We start from the raw sequence: 24812 nt of genomic DNA on the forward strand, positions 1-24812 counted from the left end.
CAGAAAAAGAATTCCAAAATTGCTTTGAAGGGTGGACTAGGTGCTGGTGTTGGTGCATAGCTTCCCAAGGGGAGTACTTCGAAGGTGACTATAGTGATATTCATCAATGAAGTAGGTAGCACTTTTTCTAGGATGAGTTTGCGAACTTAATAGTCAGACCACGTATGTAGCCATATTAAAAAAATTAAAAAGAAACAGTGAAATTAAATTTTAATTTAATTATTAGTTTCAGGTGTACAAAACAACATAATGATTAGACTTTTACTCCCCTCACAAAGTGATAACCCCACCAAGTCTACTACCCCTGACATCGTACAGAGCTATTACGATACCATTGACTGTATTCCCTACGCTGTACTACATCCTGTGACCACACACACACACACACATTTTTAATTATAGTTGACATTCATTATTATTTTATATTAGTTTCCGATGTACAGCACAGTGAAATTAATTTTAATAAATATTTTATTTACCCCATGATGTCAAAAATATCATTTCAACACATCAATATAAAAAATTATTAATGAGACAGTTTACATTCCTTTTTCGTATACTAAGTCTTTAAATTCAGTGTGTATTTTACATTTACAGAACATCAATCTGAATGTAAAATGTTCATTGGAAATGTATTATCTGTTTTTAGATTTCATAAAATTTACAGTTGAAAAAGTAGACTTACATACCCAGTTGTTCTAAACATATGTAATAGTTTTTTAATGGCTGAATCTTGAACATTAGTTTTTAAATTTCTATTTACATTCATTAAAAGGAAATAAAATTAGACATTGGGTTTCTCAGTCACATTACTGACATTTCATGTGCCCCATGGCCACCTGTGTCTGGTGTCCGCCGTAATGGACAGCACAGATTTAGATCAAGTGTGGACTGAATTCAGAGGTTAGAGGGCATCCGTTGAGCTGGCAGCATCAAGGAAGGCTTCATGGAGGAAGTGTATTTAAATTGGAATGTGAACAGGTAGAATTTAGATGCTTGGAGATGGAGAAGTACGAGCAAATCCATGGAAATAGGAGAACATGAATAATGATAACCTTGAAGAAGAAAGAAAAATAGGGGCCTGGCCAAGGTCATTCCTGAGCCACCCATTTCATGGCCGCCAGAGTCAGGACTTGAGGTTCTGTGAGACAGTAGTAACCCACTGAGGGTCTGAACACCACAGTGACGTGATCAACTGGAGGGAGCAGTGTTTAGTATGGACTGGAGAAGGGAGGCACTGGGAACTGAGAAGCCTGTTAGGAGGCCATTGCAGGGTCCCGATTGGGGTACAGGGGTGCTGGCTTTAGGAACGGAGAAGAGGGGAAAGGTTCAGAGGAGAAGCCATAGAATAGATTGAGTGTGGGCCTTGCAGGCAGATGGGAGAGGACATTGGGAAGTCTGGAACTCGCAAGTGTTTGTGGTGCCATCTATAGAAGGCAATGCGAGGTCCTGAGTGCCTTGCAGAGAGGTGGGGCATAGTCGGGGTGACTGTTACGTGGGACTCTGGGTCCTTGCCAGGACTTTGAGGACCAGGAGGAAGGATTGGCTCTGTGTGTGACGTGCCACAGCAGCGTCCTCAGTAATAGAGAGGCCGCTGTTCTCTGTGGCTCTGGTTCCTAATTGTTTCATTTCAGGCTAGAGTCAGGATTGATGGAATTTCTCCTATGGGTGGGGAAGGGAGAGTGGTGGAGAATGATGGGAAATCTTGAATTCTGTCCTTTGTGTATTTTCCAAAACACAAATACAGACACCCACACACTGTTCTGTGTTAGAGAGAAAACGCACCCCAAATGCATAATTACGCAAGGACTTGGCACTTCAGGAGCTACAGCTCTAAGGATTTTTTTTTTTTTTTTTGGAACTCTGAACAAGGGTTGTGCTATTAATGAGTTTGGGCCCCGGGGCACTTTTACAGTGAGGGACTGTCCATTCTCCCTGGTAATCGGGATGCTTTCATGTACCATGTAAGTCAGACATGGGGTTTGGTGGGCATCACTGGCCCCAAACCAGGAGAACCATCGGTTGGGGCCGGAGCTGCACCTTTTAGAAATCTGAATTCTTCCTCCTCATCTGTAAGGTCCCAGATTTCCCTTTTGGGATCGGCTTAGTCAAAGGGTCGTTTTCTGTCAGGGGTGACTCTGCCAACTGAGTGTTTGGCTGTGTTCATGGTTCCTCCTTCTGGAAGACATGAATCAGATTTTCCTAAACTCTTTGGATCCTACTCCCATTCCTCCTGGAGTCAGCTTCCTGTTTTTGTTTTGTATTTCTTAAACAGACTCTCTTGGAGTGGGGGTAGTGGTTTTCATCCCAGAGTGATTTTATCCACTCTGTTAATTAGAGTCATGCTAGCCGTGGTAACATCGCGAAGTTTCAGTGGCCCGGTACTGTGGAGCCATGTTTCTTGTTCACATAGCAGTCCAGAATGGGTGTTCCTGGTTGTGGGTGACTTTCTTCTATTAGGAAGAAAAGTGATTCAGGGATCCAGGCTCTTTCCATCCTATGACGCCACCATTCCAGCTAGCAGAAGGAGAAGAGGTGTGGAGAGGGCACACCCTGACCAAGACATCACTTCCCACCCACGTTTCATTGGTAACAGCTAGTCATGTGACCCCACACTTGGATGCCAGGGAGCTTGGGAAATTAAGCCCAGGATGGGATGCCACTGTCCAGCGACTGTGCACTAAGGAAAGGGCATGAATTTTTGGACAACTGTTCGTTTTTCCCACATACCTTGACTTGGTTTCATTTAAGAGAGAAGAAAATGCCAAAGACTGGAAGTTACGTTAGTATTTGGGAATAGGCAGCCCTTGTACCATTCATAATCTAGCCTCTGGGATTTCCTGGGGACACATAGCCACTTACTTATTTGGTTTCATTTTTGTTGAAAACCTAGTATGTGTGAGGCACTGGGCCGTGCTCATGGCCTACGAGGGTGAAGCATCAGCCAGGGGAAAGATGTCAGTCTGCACTGGGCCCTAATAACTTCAGTTATGCTTATCTCATCACTCAGCTATCAGCCTTGCTTGCCTGGTTCCATCTGCATGTGGCCTTGTTGACTGCTCCTCTTAAAAACGCAGTTCCGGTCATGTCACCACTCCCCTTGAACTTTGGTCTCTCTCTAGAACTTGCAAGATAAAGTTCATTCCTCTTAGTATGATGTTTGAGGACCTTGACCACTGTCTTCAGCCTACCCTTCCAGGAATCTCTGCTGCGTTCCTTTGAACTTTCAGCCCCAGCAGTCAGCCCCCATAGACCTTCCTTCTGGGCCTTCTTTCGTCTTTCCCCCTCCCTGGATGGCTTTCTGCTTCTCTTCACCTATCCATGGTGGCCCAGGTCACACCTCTGAGCTCGGCCGATGTATTAAAGGCAGATCTGAGCATCCTTGAAACTAGCAAAAGCCATGTTGCATATTCAGTATACTTTATGTGGCTGTTTATTAGCGCTGATATCTCATGGATATCTGTCTAACGTTGCTGGCTGGGTTGTCTACTCCGAGAAGATACTTTTCTGTTTCCTATGGGGCACAGCACATTGCCTGTGCATAGTCGTAAGCACCGCAGTTTGTCAGAAGCTTAGCATATGCTAATTTCTTTATGTTGCACCTCAACCCTCCAAGGTAGGCATTTTTCTCATCCCTGTTTTACAGATGAAGACGTGAAGCCCAAGGTTTCCCCAGCTACTAAGTGAGGGAGCCAGGCTTGCACACAGATGTGAGTCCTGAGTGTAGGCAACGAAGGGAGAGGTAAATGCGGGGCAGGCCATGTGTTTCTTGTTACCTTAGTGTTTAGAATCCAGGTGGGCAGACCCGATGCGCACACTCTGTACAGAGTAAGAGGTTGTTTGGCCTTGTGGCAAGGAATGGGCTTTTGAGAGTCAGACCTGAGCTTAGATCTCAGCTCTGCCACTCAGAGCAGTGGTTCCTTGAAGATATAAGTAATTTACTTCTCTGAACTTTGGTTTTCATTTGTTAAATGGGGAGGATGATACCTTCCAGAGCTGCTGCTGGGATTAGAATTAGAGGAAATGAATATAGTTATTGGCAACTAGTAGGTATTTAGTAAATCTTAGCTGATATTATTTGTTATCACTCAAGGCAGGGCATGAATAAATGCTAGTGTGGGTGGCCCTGTAAAAATCCAGAGATGTGGGATATTTCTGAAAGCTGGAAGATGGTGCATTTGGGCTGGATTTTGAGAGATGGCTAAGGCTTTTGTTTTTCTTCCTATAGTTTACAGATGTGCTTCATTTGGCTGTGTATTATTTACATTGTTTGAATTAGCTGCCAACATTTAAAACTTGGTTGATGTCTCCTGAACTCATATATGTTTTTCTTCTCCTGAAATACTGAAGGCTGGCGGTATGTGGCCTGCATTCCAGCACCACAGGAATCAGAGCTGAGTAGGAGCTGCTCTCTAGATAAGACACCCCCTCGTCCTGCTGTGCTCCTTAGGTTTACCTGCCCGTATCCTAAGGCATTTGAGTTCGAAACTTCAGCTATAACCCCTTCTGGTGTTTTTCCTGTTGGATACAATATTGGTTTCCTAGTGCTGCTGTAACAAATTACCACAAACTTAGTGGTTTAAAACAACACAAATTTACATCTTATGGTTCCGGAGATCTGGAGTCTAAAGTGGGTCAGCGTTTTGAAAAGCTCACTCGGAGTGTGGATTGGCAGGGCAGTGGTCCAGGTAGAGACGATGGAGGCTTTGGACTGAGTATTGATATGAGAGTTGGAGAGAAATAGATGGTTTTGGAGAAAAAGCCAACAGCTGTATTTCTGTGCCTTTTTCCTTGCTGGCTACGACCTTGGCTTTTTTAGACCTTTTGCTGCTCTCTAGGGAGAATGTTCCTGGGCTTTGCCAGCTTCATGGCTGGGGGAAGAGTAAGAGGCCCAGGCCCAGTGCTTGTCTGGCCTCTGCTGAGCCTGTTGGTGTGGAGGTGACAGCTTTGGTAAGCGATGTCTTTCTGGCATGTTGGTCACTTAGGTCATGTCTAGACGTTCCTACCCCAGGCCTCATCCTGATCCCAAACGTGCCCACCTGCTGCCAGTCTCACCTCCCTTTGGAGACACTTTCCTCCTGCTTTTGCGGATGAGCACCGCTAGGGAAAGGCCTGTGGCTGCCCTGTCCCTCCTCTCAGGCTTGCCCAGACAGGGGTGGGGCGTTCCTTGAGGACTGTGTCCCCGAGGGGACGAGTGCAGCTGGGCTAAGAGCAGCAGCACCTTCTCCGCCCACCCTTTGCCTGTCCCCTTGCTCCTGTGTCACAGGTGGAAGAACCCCAAGCCAGGGGCCTCCTGCTCTGTGGAGAGTGCCCTCTGTGTGTCTTCCCCATCGTGTACTGTGAATTTTAGCACAAGAGTTATTTTTGTTAACTTAGTTCTCCCAGCCTCTTAGATGCTTTTTCACCACGATCCAGGAAGAAGAAATCAATAATCTCTCTTCCACTGCATATATGCAGCACTCAGGTTCCTGGTGAATTGTTTTAGACATTAACTCATGTTCCTCACAACAGTCCTAGGAGAAGGGTGGGACCCCTCCCTATACCCATTGTTGCCTTTTTTTGTCTTGCTCTAGTGGTTACTGGGTTAATAAACAAACGAGTATTCTACAGTTCATAATGTTGGCAGCCATTTCTTTCTATGTCTTTAGTGCTATCGATTAAATATTCCTTCACGTTTTGGGGATAAAACATGTGCCTGCTGTTGGCATTTAGCAATCTGAAATGACCGTTTTAAAAATCGGGAACTGAGGCCAAGAGAGGTGACGAGACTTGTTGCAGAGCACGTTGCTGGTTCCCTGGAGGGCAAGGATGGCTCAGAGCTCTTCCTTCTGCCATTGTGATTCTCTCTGCTGGCCCTTCTAGCATCTCCATGGGGAGTGGTCTTGCAGCTGCTTTAAGGATGTGATTGTGGCTGCCGTGGTGAAAGGAGCAGCTCTCACACATGCAGCAGAAGTGGGACACGTATGCCTTTAGCAGACCAGATCCTGGGCCTGCTATTGACCTGGTAGTGGGCAAGTTACTTACGGAGTCTGTCTTTGAGCCTCTGTTTTCTCATTTGCTACTGGTCTTATCCTGGAGAGTTGTTATGAGGATGAGATAATGTGTCATATGGGGGCAGCATGGCATATATATCGGGCTTCCTGGAGCTGACGACCCAGGTTCAATTCCCACCTCAGCTATTTACTAGCTGTGTGACTTTGGACAAGTTAGTTAACTCTCTGTGCCTCACTGGCTATTACCAGAAGTTATATATTGTGGCCTCATACCCTCTGCCCAGGAATGAGAACTTCTTACGTTCTTCAGTCCCTAACTCCCTTCCATTAAGAGGCAAGGATATTCTCATCTGGTAAGGACTGGATTTGGATGTGACATCTTATTTTGCTAGTCTCCTGGGTTGGAGGAAGCATTTCCTCTCTTTCCCTAACAGGAAGGGACAGGGTCTGTGTGGGAGCGATTGGTGACACTACTTTGGAGGGGGACACAAATAGGAAGTTTGGAAACAAGCTAAAACTTAACAAGATTTAAGTTAGCGAATTATTGGCCCTTAAAACAGAAATTCATCCTTTTCAGAAAAATAACAGATGCCTAAATGTCAGTGGTAAGGGAGGGGGAAGTCCACTGGTTTGCTTTTTGAGTAAGATCTCAGTGAGGACAAAAGCAGTTTTGATCTGTGTTTCTTCTCTTGACTTCCTTGTTCTCCAGATGAGGAAATAGATGCTAAAGGGAACAGTTCTTCCAGACTTTAATTAATTAGGGTCTTCTGCAGTGTGCGCTCCATTTTCTTTTTTAATGTTCAGCTTGCCTTTTCAGCTAGATTGTCCTTCCCTTGAAGGCAGGTGCCAAGGATTCGCCAGCCTTTGTAGACCCTGCTGGGCCTAGCACAGAGCGGAGCAGAGGGTCCCAGCCGTGGCTGACGGAGTCCAATTCGTTGTCCCTTTTGTTTTCCAGAGTGAGTACATTGCTCCGTGTGACTGTCGGCGGGCCTTCGTCTCTGGATTTGATGGCTCTGCGGGTGAGTCGCTAACTTCTCTCTGTTCTTTCTGTACTTTTGTTCGCCTCCCAAAAATAACTGGAATGAGCTTTAGCCTGTGATACAGGACCAAAAAGAAAATGCAAACCAGACATTCCCCATTGAGTCCCTGCAGAAAGGTGTGAGTTCCCAGCATCCTTCAGCTCCCTAAGGTCATCTTTTAGTAAGTCTTTTCTCTATGCCTTTGCTTTCAAAGCTTTAATTTAAAAAATGTTTTGAGCTTTCTATGGACTATAACATAAATACAGAAAATCATATCAATTAAACAGAATACACTTGTGCAACTAGCCCTCCAAGTCAGTGACGGGACACTGATAACTCCCAGTGCTCCCACCTTAGCTTACTGGTCCTGCTTAATTCTCCAAGTGCTTGGCTTTCAGTTTCTGTGTTTTCACTCTCTGCTTCAATGACAGAGGTTAAATGTTGAGCTACGAGTACATTGGTGCCCTGTCCTAGCTTTTCCAAAGGAGCCGTTGTGCCCTTGAGTTTTGGGTGGGTCATTCCGTTCAGACTCACGTCCCTTCAGCTAGCTAGAGTTGGTGAGAGCTCCTCTCTCCATGGAGTTAGCCCACTGCGTCCTTTGATGTAAGTGCTTGTGTTGGTTGCCATGGAGGATTGGTTTTGGCAGAGACCTCTGCGGAAAGCCCTGAGTTCTGCCAGGCCTGTGGGAACCAAGGGCAGGTAGAGGTGGGAAGTATAAACTCCCGTGACTCACTCCCAGGATCCAGTTGATCTCTCTCTGGAAAGGTGGCCCCCTCCATTGAGGTGTCCAGTGGCGATCACTGCGCAGGCGCCGTTTCTACCTGTCTTGTGGAATATGAGGCCACTTTGGCCCTAGGACCACAGTCCTCTGTTCTATTGGCCTGGATGTGTGCAGCACAGGCTGGGTCCTTCCTGTGCAGACACCAGTACGCAGACCGCCAGGGATGCCTCAGGACCGTTTCCTCAGCGCCTGGGCCACAGCTGCTTCTCAGAGGCATTGTCTTCTCTTGCCTGGAGGTGCTCCTGGACTCAGGGCCCCACCAGAGTGGTGGTGGGTGGCTGGGCCTCACAGGAGCTGGTGCTTCTCACTGTGCTTGCCCATCTGCTGTCATTTTGTGCAGCTTCTGGGTCATTGTCAGAAACTTTTCTCATGTCTTTGCTCCCTCACTCCAGGCACAGCCATCGTCACAGAAGAGCATGCAGCCATGTGGACCGATGGGCGTTACTTTCTTCAGGCTGCCAAGCAGATGGACAGCAACTGGACGCTCATGAAGATGGGTGTGTAGAGGCATGGTCACTCCCAGCCTTGGTTGGTCAGTTGTGGGAAGGGACCCTAGAGCCTCTCAGGTCCTCTGATGTTCGCCCTATTTAGAATCTAAAGTGTCTCCGTCTGCTCAGGCTGTTATAACAGAATATCACAGACTGAGTAGCTTAAATAACAGACAATTATTTTCTGACTTCTGGAGGCTGGAAGTCTGAGGTCGGTGCCGGCGTGATCAGGTTCTGTGGAGAGCTCTCTCCTGGGCCTGCAGACGGCCATCTTGTCACTGTGTCTTCACATGGCTCGATCTCTAGCTCCTCTTCTTACAAGGCTGCCAGTCCTATCAGATTACGACTCCACCCTTATGACGTCATTAAACCTTGGTGACCTCCTAAAACCCCTGTCACCAAATACAGTCACACTGAGGGTTAGGACTCCCGCATATGAATTTGAAGGGGATACAGTCCAGTTCATGGCACAAGGAAAACTAAGAGAATAGCATCGTTATAGATACACTGTTCAGTTTTAGAAGGTCCTGGTTCTGGATACTCATTTTAATGAGGGGAAACTGAGGGCCGGAGAGGACAGTTGGTTTGCTGCAGTCACACACCTTGCCATGCATTTGACTCGTGCATGACTGGGGGCCTTTCCACTGCTCTTCACCACCCCATGTCAGAGCAAGAGAAAGGTAAGGGGCCATCGCAGCAGAGGCTACGAAGCCCTCTCCCTGAGAATCCTGACTTGTCTGGCAGCTCAGCTTTGGAGAAGAGCACAGGGCAGGAGTAGGGGTCTGGAACTTTCTTGGGCAAGAAACTTACTCCACTTTTAGTGCTTCAGTTTCCCCATCTGTAAATTGGGATAATAGTAGTAAGTACCACATAAAATGATGAGTATTAAAGAAATACAGAAAGCATAGAGCTCAGTGTTTATCAAATAATGAGTGTGTGTGTGTGTGTGTGTGTGTGTGTGTACACTCTGGTTTTTCATTTAATTTTGTGCTGTGTGTATTTTTCCTTGTCATGAAAATAGTCTTTAGGAACATGGTTTTAGTGGTTGTACAAAGGTCTGTTGCTCCCGAATTTTGAACTTGGAGAGTAGAAGAAAAGGAGGGAAAAGGGGCTACCAGGGCCAAGTGAGGAAGAGAAGATGAGGCAAAAGAAGATGAAGCAAATAACTGATATTTCTTGTTTGTTTTAGGAAGAAATGAGGAAAGCAGGTTGTCACCAGACTCACAGTTCAGGGAACAGAGGCTGTTGTCACTGAGTTGAGTTGAGTTGACACCAAGACCCAAGCAGCTAGCCTACTGAGGTGTGTGTGTGTGTGTGTGTGTGTGTGTGTACACATGCGCGTGTGCACTTGCGTGTGTCACACCCTCTATCTGTATATACGTGTGTTGTTTATCTTAGGGAGGCCTCAGGATCGTGTTTGTCCTGGCAATGGATTTATTGCCAAAGCCCCCCCCCTCCCCCCACTCTCTCACTCACACACACACTCTCTCACTCTCACTGTCACGCACACACATACATACACACACAGGCATTTGGGGCTGTGGGGTTCTAGGCCTATACTTTTATACTTTTCAATTGCATGTCTCTGTGAATGGCTCCTGTACGTTTAATATATATATTTTTATTTGTTTATATGTTATGTATATGTGCTAGTGTCTGTCTATTTCAGATAGGAGCAAAGATTAATTTCTTTATTTTTTTTAGAAAAAATAAATACAAATAGAAATTCTAGTATTTTCTGTTTGTACCCCAGTGGATCACTCAGTGTACCCCTGAGGTGTGGACATCTCTCTTTGGGGCCCAGACCTCCAGCTGTTAGTTAGGTCTGTTAGCACTTGGGGGTCAGAATCAGAGGAGCGATACTGTCTGCCTGTTCCTTATAGTGGGTGTGTGGCAGCCCCAAGGGATGAGTCCATCTCACTTCTAAGCCCCTCGAGTTTCTTCCCTGAGACTCCTCTCCCCTACGTCTACCTCTCCTCAGGCACCTCTCCTGTGTTGGGAGATTCTGGTGGGTTTGGTTGGTGGGTGACTCATCCCTGGGGCTTTGCCAAATATCTGTCTGCTAAGAGATGACATGACTTCATCCTGTGAAAGTTATACTGGGGGCATTAAAAAAACTTCGTTAATAAGTGGCTTGCTTAGTGGTTTGAAAAAAAATAGGAAAGAATCAAATAGCAAAATAACAACTCAGTGCCAGCTTCTAGGCAGTGTTTTAGAACTGAGGTTCATGAGCTCATTTCCTTATAAATCTTTGAACTTCCCTACTGTGGTAATGTGGTTGTCAGTACTCAGTAGAGAAAATAGTTAAGGTGAGTACTGGTTTAGAGTATGTGAACTTTCACTCTATGCGTCTATTTTACCAAGATGTTACTTGTTTAGCAAAAGTCAAATATTTGCTAAAGAAGTACTCGTATACCTCGCAAACGTAGAAGATACTGGCTTGGATTAAAGAAAAACTGGAATATCAAAAATACCTTTCTGGTGTCCTATGACTAGCCTCTTAGAAACAGGAAGGGCTGTTTGCTCTTGGGAGTTGGGAAACCTAGGGCGCCATGTTAAAGGCCGTGATGGCAGTTCTTGTGTATCCCTCTTGTAATCTCTGGAAGGGGTTGTTTTTTGCTACTGAGACTTGGACTCAGCCCTTCAGTGAGGCCTGGTTGTGGGGCGAGGCTCTTTTCTTTGCAGTGCTGCCCTCCAGGCACTGTGGCATGCATTCCCCGTACCTGGTGTGGGGTATGAGGGAAGCTCCCGGCTCCCAGCCTTCACCATATCACCAAGTTCTCCTCAGGTGACCGGGAGTGGGAAAGTGACTGAAAGCTGATGAGACAGTGTTTGCGACGACTCTACGTACCTGTGTTGCAGGGATTCTCAGGGTGCCATTTTTACCAGGGGGCTAATGAAATCCTCCTTTTTTCCTTCTCACTCTTATCTTAGGGTTGGGTTTCCTTATATACCATCTTATGTTTCTCACAGGCTTCCAGGATTGAGGCAGGGTCAGATTTTCCAAATCCTGGCAGTCCACCTTAAAGAAGGCGCTTAATGATGACCCTGCTATCGTGATATTGGTGAATTGCATCCTTCTGGGTAGGACAGTGAGCTTGGGCCCGCTGGCGATTGCTTCTTATCAGTTCTTCCCTCCATAGGTCTGAAGGACACACCAACTCAGGAAGACTGGCTGGTGAGTGTGCTTCCTGAAGGATCCAAGGTTGGTGTGGACCCACTGATCATTCCTACAGGTGAGTGAGCTTGGGCTCTTCCAGCTTGGGTGAGGAAGTGGGTTCCAGGTGCCTCTGCATCCTCCTTGTTTGTTGTGGGTTGTGGAACACTTAGGGACGCAGCATGATTTGATGGCACAGTAAAGGTCAAGGTGAGGAGATGAATTCTGGCACAGGGCAGGGGAAGCCACTGGAGGTGAAGAGTCCTCTTACAGTTTCTCGTCCCGTGTAGCCAGTGCAGGGCCACAGAAGGATTGCCTTTCAGAAGGCGCCAGGCTCAAAAGTCCTGCTGCCAGTGATGGGCATTCAGTCATGGCTGGGCCATGGGTGTTTCTCCTCAGATTACTGGAAAAAGATGGCCAAGGTTCTGAGAAGCGCCGGCCACCACCTCGTTCCTGTCAAGGAGAACCTTGTGGACAAGATATGGACAGACCGCCCCGAGCGCCCGTGCAAGCCCCTCCTCACACTGAGCCTGGATTACACAGGTCAGAGCTGAGGCTGTGCCCAGTGGGCTTTTCAGCCATCGTCCCCTCCACCTGCTGCCAGGGTCTCCCCCCACATCCCCTGAATCAGTCAAGTTTGAGCCGATGGGGGGACATTGGGGCATTTGATGAAAGTGGTAGCTTTAGTTGATTTCCACTGTTGCCACCTACTTGCCACTATTTTGGCAGAACTTACTCTTGCACAGCTCTCCTGGGCAGACCTTGGGTGCTGTTAGGATGGCTTTTTTACCCCTCAGTTGCTAAACTACCCCTGTCACGTGTCTGACATTGCAAACAGAGCCTAGAGGTTTCTGGGTGCCATTTCCTTTTCTTCTGCAGCATTTGTAGGCTTACCTTCCTAGGCACCCAGCCCTTTTGTACCTTCTGCTTTAGAGGTTTTGGGGTGTGAGTGGGTTTCTTTGGCCTGTGTGATAGTGGTGGGTGAGGAATGAGTTCTGTGAACAGTTTGTAGGAGATGAAAGTGTGGATTTATAGGACAGTGAAGGGTGCAGAGGGAAAGGCTGGGAGGTGGGGCTGCAGGGGAGGGAGGCCTGCTGTAGAAACAGGAGAGGAGAGGTGGATGGGGGATGTCTGGAATGTAGGCACATTGCCCAGAGGGGTCCTGGGAAGAAAGTATTACAGTCCAGACTCTCCGCCAAGTTTTAAATAGCATTCCTGAGCTGAGCTTCAAAGCAGCGTTTGGTTGTGGGGGCAGCCCCCAGCTTGCTTTCCTTCTGACACCCTCACCAGAGGGTATCGCAGACTGGGGGGATGGGTCCAGTGAGTGGCCCAGGGTCAGCTAAACATTTTCCATCAGCGTGTTTTGAATTTTTTTCAAACTGAAGCAGAGGCTCTGACCTATTGCCTGTAGGAGAGGGGAGAACAAATGTTGCTGGTAAGATTTATGCTCAGCAAAGATTTGAGTGCCCACGAGGTGCAGGACACCGCTAGGTGCTGGGTGAATAGGGCAGATGCCTACCTGCCCTGTTCCCTGGTGGCTGCGACCTGAGTTCTGTACTGTCCCATGGCGGGTGGAGGTGTGGTGATGGGATGTGCTCCTCTAGGGCCACAGTTTCATCGTGGGGAACAGCAGGAGGCCCTTGCTGTGTCTGAGAGTGCAAGTGGTTTGGCAGTGGTAGTCACAGTGAGTGAGACCACTGGGAATTCCTGGGTCTTAGCATGAAGGCGAGTAAAGTGCTGGGTGATGGTCCCCTGCCCGCTGAGACTGGAGGGGTTCTCTCTGGAGGTAGAGTGTTCGCAAAGCTCCCAGTGCTTCCTCTGTCGCATCAGCGTTTATACGGTAGTGTGACCATTGCTGCTTTAATTGCCTGTCTTCTCTTCTGGATCGTAAGCTCCATGAGGGCAGGGACTGGGTGTTGCTCAGAGATGTCACTGCAGTGACCAGCACAGCGCCTGAGATGCTGTGCTAGGGAAATCTCGATTCTTCAGAGACGTTTGTGGGATGAACAAATGAATCAGTTGTGCTGGTGAGGTGGTCAGGGCTCCCTGCAGTCAACTGGCTTGGACAGAGTCACACCTCATGTGTAGGGCTTGGTTCCAGGCCACCTGTGCTCAAGCAATACGTTCCCTAGGATGTGGGGCCGATTCAGAAAGTTTGGGATGCAGTTAGGTCCCTGGGACCAGGGCTGGAGTTGCACGTACGTTTGGTTTTTACAGGCATCTCCTGGAAGGACAAGGTTGCAGACCTTCGGTTGAAAATGGCTGAGAGGAACATTGTGTGGTTTGTGGTCACTGCCCTGGATGAGATTGCGTGTGAGTATGCTGGTTTCACCATTCGGACACATTGCCCAATCTCTCCTTTGGGTCTCTGGGAATCTGTGTGGTCATGCCATTCAGCTTTCTGAGTGGCCAGGGAATATGCAAACACCGTGTCACCAAATGCTTATAGGATATGCCAAGGAGGATGGAGAAGGAATTACAGGGAGTGCGGGAGAGAAATGTAGCCTTGCCCTGAGGAGTAGTACAGCCAGGGCCTGATGCTAAATCTGTGGTGATGTCCACCTCGGGCCAGTCTCTTCAGGACTGTGAAACCTCTGTGGAAGGACATTTCCTCCAAATGTTTTGTGTCTGTAAACATTTGTGTCTCTCTCTATAAGTGGAGAAGTGGGATCATAGGAGATATTTTCTTTTTTCTTCATACACTTTTTCCTGTGGTTCTCCAAATTCTTCACAGTGAGAACGTTCTGGAAATATTTCTACCTCAGAAAACTTAGGAACTGCAAGTTCTTCACTAAGCCTTTTGATACAATAGCAGTTTCTCAATTTTTAGATCTTAAACCACCCTCATGCAGTTATTTAGTACCTTCTATTATCTTCTAGAACCTGAAGGAGTCTGGTTGAACCTTCCTGTCCTGTCTGCTATTTTCTGACTTGATTTGACCCAGGGTAACTTAGAAGAGGCACTGCCTTATCTTTTTATTTTCTCACTGGAGAAAGAGACACTACCACTACACGGTGTCCTGTTTCTCCAATCTCCAGCCCCCAGACTTTGTCAAGTGTATCAGTGATTTACACCCCAAATTAACTTAATAACCTCAACATCAGAGAAAATAGCATATAAAGCAAATTTCTCCTTTTTATTACTAAAACCCCCCACATTCCGATTGTAGAAAACCTGGCAAATGCAGAGGAAACAGACAGAAGAAAAAACTCACTTAGAATCCTGTTATCCAGAGATAATCAGTTAACATTCTGTGCATATGTACTTTTGTAGCTTGATTTTTTTCAATGTGTCAGTTGACTCTTAAGCACATAAGCGTGATTTTTTAATGATCATTAGATAATCCCATCATATGGTTATATTATTATTTAACTATTCCCCTAAGGATGACTTTTGGTTGTTTCCCATTTTCCCATGATCTTACTAATATTGCAATGCTGCCATCAAAATCTTGGTGCATCAAAATTGCTGTCTTAGTTTTTGATAATTTTCTTCCTATTTTGGGTTGGCCTTTAGGGGTGGTATTCTGGGTTACAGGATATGTGCGTGGTTGGGCTTTGACCTATCTTGCTATTTTCATGCCAGAAAGGTTGTATGTACAGTGTTGTATGAATACGCCCATCGTTCCACACCCTTGTCAGGCCCTTACTATCTTTTTTCAAGTGCTTGTTTAGTCTGATAGGTTAACAATGTTGCCTCATTGTTTTACTTTGAGAAGCCATCATTTAAAAATAGAGGCAGTAGGGGAGCATTTGAGATCTTGCTACCCAACACATATCATCAATTTGACTCAAATAAACTCTTATAAAAAAAAAATAGAGGCAGTACTTTTACACCAGGGTCTTTTGGAACTCTGATCCTCAGGGGAGAAAGCACTAAGCAACAGGAACCAGATCTGTGCTCTCTGCTGGTCCCTCTAATTTCTCAAACATGCAGTCACCTCACCAAACCCGACCCTGTCTGTAGGCGGGCCCTGGACCCAGCCATAGTAGCACAGCTGACCCTTGGGTGGGCCTCTCTGACTCACTGCTTTTGTTCCTCTGCTGGGAAGCTCCACCTCCACAGGGTTCACTGACCCTTCCTTACAGGGAGGGCCTCATTTGGCTTCCCTCTTGGGTGGGTCTCCACCCTAGGTCGTTTGCCTCAGAAGGGAGACAGCACTTGGCTCCTTCCCCTTGATTTGGGAATGCCAGAGGTTTTTCTGCGGTAAGGCCGGGCCTGGCAGGTCACCACCAGGTGGACTATTTCAATCCTTTGTTTGGAGGCATTTCTCCTGTTTTCTTACTAATAACTCCTCCATTCCCTTCTCCTGGGACCAGTGAGGTGGTGGTATAAGAAACAGTTCTGGTGCCATCACATGGCGGACAGGAGCAATTGCAGCTCAGAGGTGGAACCCGGAAGTATGGCTCCCTGCCTTTGAATCCTTCCATAGTGAGCCGTTTCCTTCCCTACAAGCCACCCCCTTAAAACCTCAAGTCAGGCAGGTGACAGGGACCCTCTTTTTCTGTTTGTTTGTTTTAGGGCTGTTCAATCTCCGAGGATCAGATGTGGAGCACAATCCGGTATTTTTCTCCTACGCAATCATAGGACTAGAGACGATCATGTGAGTGTGTCCCACACCTGAGAGTCCTTCCCCACAGCTGCTCAGAGTCCCAGTGTCCCCTTCTGGTCCGCGCCCACCAGTCACTGCCTGACATACCACTGATCTGCTGCTTTGCTCCTGTTCTTCCCTTTCTGCCATTTTTCCTTTCACTTCTTGTCTTCCTTAACAGTAGGTATTTATTTATATCCTGCCTCTACCCAAATGATTTGCAGTCTATGAAAGTTTGTATAGTACTATGAGATAGAGGAATAAGGAGGTGAAGACATCAGAACAAAACCGAGTGAGGTTAGCTCACAAAATTCCTGCTGCAAAGTCTTGTTTAGGCCACATGTTTGATTCCAAGTTTTCTAGCAGCCGGTGAAAAGGGTTTGTAGACCCAGTTACAAGGTACACAATCCAAGATCCACAATCAAATAAACCCAGTCGTTATGAAGGTCAGAAACGACACAGGAAAACCCCAAGTCCCATGTTATCCAAGCATCAGTTTGTCTTTTAAAGTTTCTTGTGCCTTCCTGCCATTGCTCCTCTATTTGGATGGCTTTTTGCCTTCAGACAACATTTATTGAATGCCTGTTATGTGCTAGGATCTCTATAGGCTGCTGGGATGAATGAGGCAGACAGGGGCCCAGGTTAGAGTTGGGGAGATGAGTATCTCCTCGGGGATTCAGGCACACGAGTGGGGACTAACCTGTCAGTAGGATGGCTATAAGTGTTATAGCAGGGTATGTGCGTGGTTGGGCTTGACCTAGACTTGGGGCAGAGGAGACTCTTGGGGGAAGCAGTGTTGAAGCAGAGATTAAGGGTACATGTGATTTGGCTAGGTAGATGAGGGCGAGGGGAATGGTGATCGAAGCATAGGGAACAGCATTTCAGAGGCTCTGGGCAGGAGAGACGACAGTGCTCGTGGAGGACCTGTAGTGGGTCAGTATGGTCGGAACACAGAGTGGGAGCCCAGAAGGTGAGCAGAGGCCACGTGAAGGAACGCCTTGTGAGCCAAGTTCAAGACCTTGAGCTCTTACCCTGAGGATATTTGGGAGCTGTTGAATGGGTTTTTCACAGGGTACCACATATTCAGGCGTGTAAATCATAAAGAATATTGTGGCTGTGAAAACTAGGATGGGTAGGGGAGGCTGGAGGCAGGGAAACCAGATAGGCGGCTGTGGCACTAATCCAGCTGAGAGATGGCAGTGACTGGCCAGGTTGTAGCTAAAGCTGGACAGATTTGATGGAGATTTAGGCTACTGGTCCAGAGATCTTAATGAAGGAGGGAAGGAGGAGCATCAAAGGGGACAGTGCCCAGGTCCTGCTTGAGGAATTGGGTGGATGGTGACAATGTACACAGAAACAGGGGACGCAGTTTGGAGAGCAGGATTTGGGAATGGAATGGGGAGGGAGGGAAAGCTGCTCGGTTTTGATTGTCAGAGGACAGAGCCTGTTGTATGTGTGTGGGTCACTGCTCTCATTCATGAGCTCTCCTTCTTCTGTCACCTCACCTCTGGCCCCTCTGCAGGCTCTTCATTGATGGTGACCGCATAGATGCCCCCAGTGTGAAAGAGCACCTGCTTCTTAACTTGAGCCTGGAAGCCGAATACAGAATCCAGGTGCTTCCCTACAAGTCCATTATGAGCGAGCTCAAGGTTCTGTGCACCAACCTCTCCCCAAGGGAGAAGGTGTGGGTCAGCGACAAGGCCAGCTATGCTGTGAGCGAGGCCATCCCCAAGGTTGGTAGCCGCACTGAAGCCCGTCTGAGCCCTGTCACACGCCCTTCCCAGCCCCTTCCCAGGTCTGGCATTGCATGGCTTTGTCTTTGAAGCAGAGGTTGTTCAGGCAGATCTCTGGGACTGGCTGTCACGTCAGAGGTGTCGTCCCCCAGATGAGCTCTTTGGGCGGCGCCGTATTGACAGGCGAGGGGCCTTAGAACCCACCAAGTCCTGTGTTTTCCAAAGTCTGACATGAGAGATGATTTCAGGGGCTGCACAGTAGTATTTAGGTTGATTTAAATGTGTCGGTTTTAACAGTGTTTCAGTGTATCCTAGAAAAAAATAAAACTAGCATGTGAGATCATGAAAATACAAAAAAGTTTGAAGAGAAAGTTGAGTTTAATAAACTAAGTTAAAAAAGATAACAAAGATAAAAGAAGTGAATAAGAGTCCGGGGCAGGCAGCTAGGATAAGAGCTGTGCAGGTGGTATGATAATGCCCGAAGTTTGGGGAACATTACCCCCCCACCTCCAACATTTTATTTGTAAGGAGACCTGAAGCCCAGAGAGGCTTTGGGAGTTGGGGATTTGTCAAAAGTTAAGTTGTAGTGATAGCCCTGCCCTTAATTGAGCTTCTGCTGGGTGATGCTAGGGAGCTGACACCTGTCCCCTCATTTTAACTAGGGCTCTCGGGCAGGACTGGAATCCAAGCCACTTTAGATGTCACCTTTTTGACTGTCCTGCCCTGGTCCTCTGATGCCAAGTGACCTTTGGCAGAGAGGACCAGTGATGTCCTTTCTTCTCCATCAAGCTGGGGAGAGACCAGACTTGGCCTTGTAGACCTGGCTTTCCCTCACACCCTGTCCCTGTCATACTTTAAGACACTCGGTTCCTCAGAGCTTTCCTTCTTGGACCTAAGTGGGGATCACGTCTGCCTTCCCTGTTTCCTGAGGGGCATGTATGTGAAAGAGAATAGAGGGTGGAGGGAGCGGAAGCCCTTTGCAGGGCTCTGTGCAAGGGCGAGGTCGTCCTACCCCCGCCCCTCCCCATAACACAGGCTGGATTCTAACTTGTTCTCAAATGAGGAAGAGTTTTTCCCAGCCCTTGGAGATCAGACCATGAATAGTGGCTGACGTGTGATCCCTGAGCGACAAGGGGGAAGGAGCATGAGCCCTCCCTCGTCAGTCACGTGTCTCCCGAGACGTTGGGAAAAAGCCTCCTTTGTGTAGCAGTAAAGGGGTTATTTTGGTCAAGCTTTGATCACTTGGTGAACTCTGACCACAACCATGGAGGCTTGAAAAGCAGTATCTTGCTGATGGCTGGCAGTCAGCAGTCTCAAAGAGCTAAGGGGGTGAGGGATAGAAGAGAAATACCTTGTTTGATGTACTTTATCTTTCTGGATGAGCTCAAGCCTCTTTTGTCTTGTTCAGCGTCGTCAACCAAAAGAAGAAGCAGGTCTTCGGGCCCTACAGGATGGCCAGCTGGGTGGGTCCTGAGTGGGAGCTCTTGAGATGATTGGTCTGCCGTGTGGTGTACTGAGTGCAGGGTGATTGCCTTGGTCTTGGGTGAGGGGCCAGGCTCCGTTTCCCATGCGCTCGCCTTTGGCCCTAGGATCATCGCTCCTGTATGCCTTACACCCCCATCTGCATCGCCAAAGCTGTGAAGAATTCTGCCGAGTCAGAAGGCATGAGGCGAGCTCATGTGAGTAAAGCAGCCTGTGTAGAAGAGGGGATGGATGGTGATCAGAAGGCCCGGCTCCCTCACCTGCTTTGTGGCCTTGAGCGTGGCACAGGTTGGAACCTCTCTGAGCCTTCTGGTGTTAATGAGAGAATGAAATAACACACTCAGTGGGCTCCATCTTTGCAAAGTATAACATACAACACAGAAGGAGATACTGATGCCGATAGTGTAGGAGATGGTGATGATGGTGAAGCCTCTTAAAAGGCCCAGGTTGTGTTTGAAAACCGGTGCGAGGTCTAGGAATATTTGGGGCCCAGAGATGGCTTTTGCCAGTGGCCTGTCTTTCCCGACCCCTATGAGACAGGCATGAACCTTCTGGGGGAGCCGCATGTGCTCTGAGGTGCGCGGGCCCCTTCCTGATCGTGCCTGACCTACTGAACAGCCCAGGAGCCCTGCCCCTGACAGTGGGAATTGTGGCAGGCTTATCACAGGGAAAGCCTGACTGGTGGGCCCTCATTGCTGATGGTCTGTGCCCTGCAGGTGCAGCTCAAGGTGTCACGTTAGGGCTGGGCTCTGATGTGCTCATCTGATTCTCAGTAATAACTTTAAAAATGTCTCCATTGTTTGAACAGATTAAAGATGCCGTTGCCCTCTGTGAACTCTTTAACTGGCTGGAGAAAGAGGTTGGTTCTTAGTCTTTATTTAATTTATGGGTATAGGTTGTCCAGATTCTAACTGTGATCCTCATGCGATTCTAACCCTGACACCCTCCATGCTCTGGTGACCATGAAATCTATGACCTTGATCTGATTTTAGCACTCTCTTTTAAAAGTTGTTCTTGGAAATTTGTTGTGTATTTAAAAATTCTTTAAGTGTAGAAAATAGTAACAAGAAAGAAATTGCTTAACAGAGTAGGAATTTTAGGTTAAGGAATTATCTTGTAACTAGGTGGAACGTAATTATAAGGAAAAATGACTCATGCTAATATTATAGGCAAACTGATTGTATTTAAAGAAAGAGATCTTTGTGCATTTTGAACTTCAATTTAAGCCATTCAACTTTTTATATTAAATTGACTCTTGGCCATTAGTTTCTTGACTTCTTTCTGCTATTATTATATAATATCACATTCCCTTTAAATATTAAATAAATAACTTTTTAAAAGTAGCTTAAATTGGGAAAAAGAAAATACCACACTTATTGCAACCAGTAAAACTATTATTCCACATCTGGCTATTGTTCATCTGTGTAAATCATTTTTTCAGTATAAATCATTTTAACATGTCTCTCAATGTACAGATATGATTTTTGTTTATTTTACTAACTTAGTATCATAGTGTGAGCATTTTCCATGTACTTTGAGACTTTAAAAACATGATCCAAATGGAGACTGTATTCAGTGGTTAGACTGATGTATTTACCCATTTCTCCTATTTTCAAATGTTTGGGTTGTTTTTAATTTTTTGCTATTTATTAATATTAGGTTGGTGCAAAAGTAATTGTGGTTTTCGCAGTTATTTTTAACCGTTTGAACTGCAGTTACTTTTGTACCACCTCATAACTGTAATAATATCATTGCATTTATCTTTATTATTTATTTGGGATGACTTTCTTAGGATGATATCCTAGGAGGGGGGGCTTTTGAATTTTTAAACTTAGATGTAGTAAGTTTTGGGAGGTTTCAGGATGTAGTACTGAGGTAAAATAGTTGAGTGAAAAACTAAACAGATAGAAACCTTTCTACTTTAGATAGCTTTGGTAGAGCCTTTGGAAATTCCCTCCTGGTGAAAGATGAGGCATAAGCTGTGTCCTATAGATTGGACAGTTGAGACATGGGAATTGAGGGAAAAAAGTAAGCTTTCAGTGTACCCTCTTTAATATGTAGGAGACACATGAGTTATCACACCAGACGATTTATAAACAACTTCCTTGTTAGGTGCCCAAAGGTGGCGTGACGGAGATCTCAGCTGCTGACAAAGCTGAGGAATTTCGAAGGTAAGGGTCTGCCTGGGGCCCCATGAACCGTGTACTCATTTCCTTGGTGAGTTAAAGGAGGGTGGGAGGGCCCTGGTTCTTTGCACATGAGAGACCCTGCAGCTCTGCTCTGCGCCTCTCTGTTCCAGGCAGCAGGCCGATTTTGTGGACCTGAGCTTCCCGACCATTTCCAGCACGGGACCCAACGGCGCCATCATCCACTACGCGTAAGGCCTGCGGACGAGCGCGCGGCTGGGCTTCGCTGCTGCTTCGGCACAGGAGCCTGCGCAGGGGAGAGAGTGTTTACAGGCGCCCCAGTGCCCCCCTCCGCGTGTCTGCCAACACTGTTCTGATACGGGAACTAAGACCTTTAAGGTCTCGTTTTCTCCAGCTCCCCAAGCCTCTAGCTTTTGGGAGCTTCCTCTTGGGCTCCGATGTATGGCGCTGTCAGGCTCCAGGAGGTACTCAAACGGGTTGTCCCGCCCTCCTTTCTGAGGCTGCAGAAGCTGTAGTCATAGCTGTATTTATAGCTGGGTTCATAGCCCTTGAATCACGATGATTAGAATTTTCTAGTGTATTTCCTGATGGCAGCCTTCTTGATAGACTAGCCCCAAAAAACTTCATACCAACAAAACTTGTCACTAGGTTGTGGAGTAGCCTCATGGGTAGGGAGATAATAGCAACCTCTCTTCCCTCCCCATGGGCTTGAAGCCTGGCACCCCAGCCTCTGTGGACCTGAGCTTCCTGACCATTTCCAGGGCTTTTTTTCAGGTGACCTACAAGAGCCCACAGACCCACAGAGCCAAGTGTCCCTGCACGTGAGATAAGAGGGGTGCTGACAGGTTTAGAACGGATGGATCTGCCTGTGGAGATGGTGGGAAAGGGAACTGGCGTGGCCACCCACGGGGCTTCAGCCTCAGCTTTGCCCCGTCAGCTGGTTTTGCCTTGTGTTGGACACTATGAGTTCTTTGCTTCCTGTCTGTGATGTGCAGTCAGGGAGGGAACACTCGGTCTGTCTCCCTCTGCGTCCTTGGGCACAGGTTCCCCCACACCCCCTTTTTATAATTGCTTTTAGAGTTTTTAGTCTAGGGGCAAATTCTGAAGCTGTTTGAGGGAGATGGTCACAGCTGTGAGTGCACAGTTCTCTCACATGAATGTTTCTGTTCCAACATTAAAATAGCAAGAGGACTTCAGCCTTTGTCTGATGTTTAAATCAGGTGATGAATTTCCTGGCTGGGTACTATCCTAGAATTTGCACATAATCAACACATTAAAAACTTTCAGAACGAGGGAGGAGAATTTGCTTCTCCTGTGGCGTTTCTTCATGGCAGGGCGCTGGAGCTGGTCCCATGTCTGGTTGGAATGGCTGCTGACGCCCTTTTTGCTGCAGGGGTGGGTGGTGCCTGGAAATGAAGAAGCTCTCTCAGCTGCAGCGCAGAGACTTGGACTGCTCTCGGCCCTTTTAGCTTTTCCCAGTGCAGTGACACTGTGTGGAAAAGGCACAGGGAAAGCAGCTCACTTTTTAAAAATACCTCCTGTTCATTTGGAAAAAGTGCTACAGCTTAAGAGCATCACAATCCACTCCTTTTCCCAACAAAATTCCCTTGAGTTTTTCTTCCAGATTGAGACACTTACCTGCCTTCTGGTGGTCTGAGAACAAGTAGGGAGGCCCCTAATGGGGTCAGGACTGAGGGAGGGATATGGAGGCCGAAGCAGGGGCCCGGGGCCCCCACACCCACCGACAAGTGACAAGCCTGAGGCAGGGGCCCGGGGCCCCCCACACTTAGAGGCCAGTGACCCGCCTGCCCTGTTCCCAGTTCCCAAGGCTAGTTTGGTCCTGTTGTGTCTATTGATTATTTTTGCAGTTTTTAACAATTATAAATACCTGTTTTGTTCCAGAGATGAATGGAGATAGATATTAAAAAAAGGAATGTTATTTTACCTTCTCTTGAGCTTTTTATCTAGTTGTGGTAATAGGCTGACTGGGTTGTCGAATAGTATATGGTTAATATGAGTTCTAATAATTAAGTTATTTGGTAACTTTGTTTTTTGATATAGTCTCAGACTTATATAAGTTGTAAGAATAGTATAAGTATGCCCTCCTCCTGGATTTCGCAAGTGTTTACATTTGGAATAATTAATTTTTAATTAACTTTCTTAGGCCAGTCCCTGAGACGAATAGAACCTTGTCGCTGGATGAGGTGTACCTCATTGACTCGGGTGCTCAATACAAGTAAGTGAGCTGGGGCGGCCACACAGCATAACTGCTGAGTCAGGATGGCTGAGCCAGGATGGGGACAAGCCGAGCTCCAGCCGAGAATGCTCAGCTCGTCGTCTCATTCGGCGCCGGCCCCTAATGGAGTCATTCCTATATCTTGTCCTTTTTTTCTCCCCTACTTGAAATAGCCCAGTTGTGACTCTCTTCCCACAAAAGACTGTTTGACAGAAACATTTCAGTCCTTTGCTGGAAGTTTAAATTAAATAACTGAAAGCAAGCTCTCAGAGGCATTGGAAAATCTGCCGCAGCCGAAAGCTGCCTGCTAGCTCCCTGCAGTTGCCACAGCTTAGGGCCTCATGGAGTCGGGGCTTAATTTTGAATGAATGACTGAGAAACGAAAGTTGCCCCTGCATTTCCTTCTTCATGTCTTGCTGCTTTTACACTCATCTTTTAGATTGGTTTCTTAGAGGAGAACATAAAATTTGGTAGGGTCTTGATGTGGGGCCCATGAGAAGGGGCCAGGGTAGGTGTTGTCTGCACTAAGAGAACACAGACAAGGCTTTTAATGTCCATTCCGTGGCTGCCGGCAGACCTAAGTATTAGATGAGCTTGGCCAAGTCCACAGGGACCACAGCTGGCCTTGGGGGTTGGTAACAACAGCCAAGAGCTAAGGGTATTGGGACTGCTTGGGTAATGGTGTCAACTTTGGTTCACTTCTAAATTTCAGCAGGATTCCGGAAGTTATCCTTTCTCTGTCAGGGCTGTGTGTTTGGGTATTTTTAGGGGCCAATAAACTGCTTGCTGTCCTGACAGTAGGAATTGGGAATTTGGTCCTTTTTTGCTGGAAACAGGCTCGTGTGTACTTCGTCCTCCTCCTTCTCGTTCATAATCCCCGTGATGGTGTCTCCCGTGAGACAGTTCTCACATTGTAGCCCAAGAATGTGTGTGTCAGGGCCTGACTGAGTTCACTGCCACGACATTGGGCCATCCTTGCATTCACACTTAGTCTCATTTTATTTTATAAAACAACCTTATTGAGATGTATATTATTCATATACCATACAATTTACTCAAAGTGTACAATTACTGGTTTTTAATATATTCACAGAGTTGTCCAACCATCACCACAGTCAGTTTTCGAACATTTTCATCACCCCAAAAAGAAACCCCTTTACCATCTGTAGTCACTTCCCATTTTC

The 24812-nt window shown here is 47.0% G+C and overlaps 1 protein-coding gene across 1 annotated transcript in view; it reads left to right on the forward strand.

The window, feature by feature from the left end:
* XPNPEP1 (X-prolyl aminopeptidase 1) overlaps window positions 1-24812 on the forward strand; it is a 46490-nt gene that overhangs the window by 14423 nt on the left and 7255 nt on the right. Inside the window, exons 4-15 of the mRNA XM_019725094.2 lie at window positions 6949-7012; window positions 8186-8290; window positions 11425-11517; window positions 11838-11981; window positions 13656-13751; window positions 15961-16042; window positions 17553-17763; window positions 19353-19442; window positions 20054-20104; window positions 21358-21416; window positions 21545-21622; window positions 23557-23628. Coding sequence (XP_019580653.2) covers window positions 6949-7012; window positions 8186-8290; window positions 11425-11517; window positions 11838-11981; window positions 13656-13751; window positions 15961-16042; window positions 17553-17763; window positions 19353-19442; window positions 20054-20104; window positions 21358-21416; window positions 21545-21622; window positions 23557-23628 — 1145 coding nt within the window. The remainder of the gene's footprint in view (window positions 1-6948; window positions 7013-8185; window positions 8291-11424; window positions 11518-11837; window positions 11982-13655; window positions 13752-15960; window positions 16043-17552; window positions 17764-19352; window positions 19443-20053; window positions 20105-21357; window positions 21417-21544; window positions 21623-23556; window positions 23629-24812) is intronic.

The sequence above is a fragment of the Rhinolophus sinicus genome, linkage group LG07 (genome assembly GCF_036562045.2).
Source record: "Rhinolophus sinicus isolate RSC01 linkage group LG07, ASM3656204v1, whole genome shotgun sequence".
In the NCBI taxonomy this organism is placed as follows: Eukaryota; Metazoa; Chordata; class Mammalia; order Chiroptera; family Rhinolophidae; genus Rhinolophus; species Rhinolophus sinicus.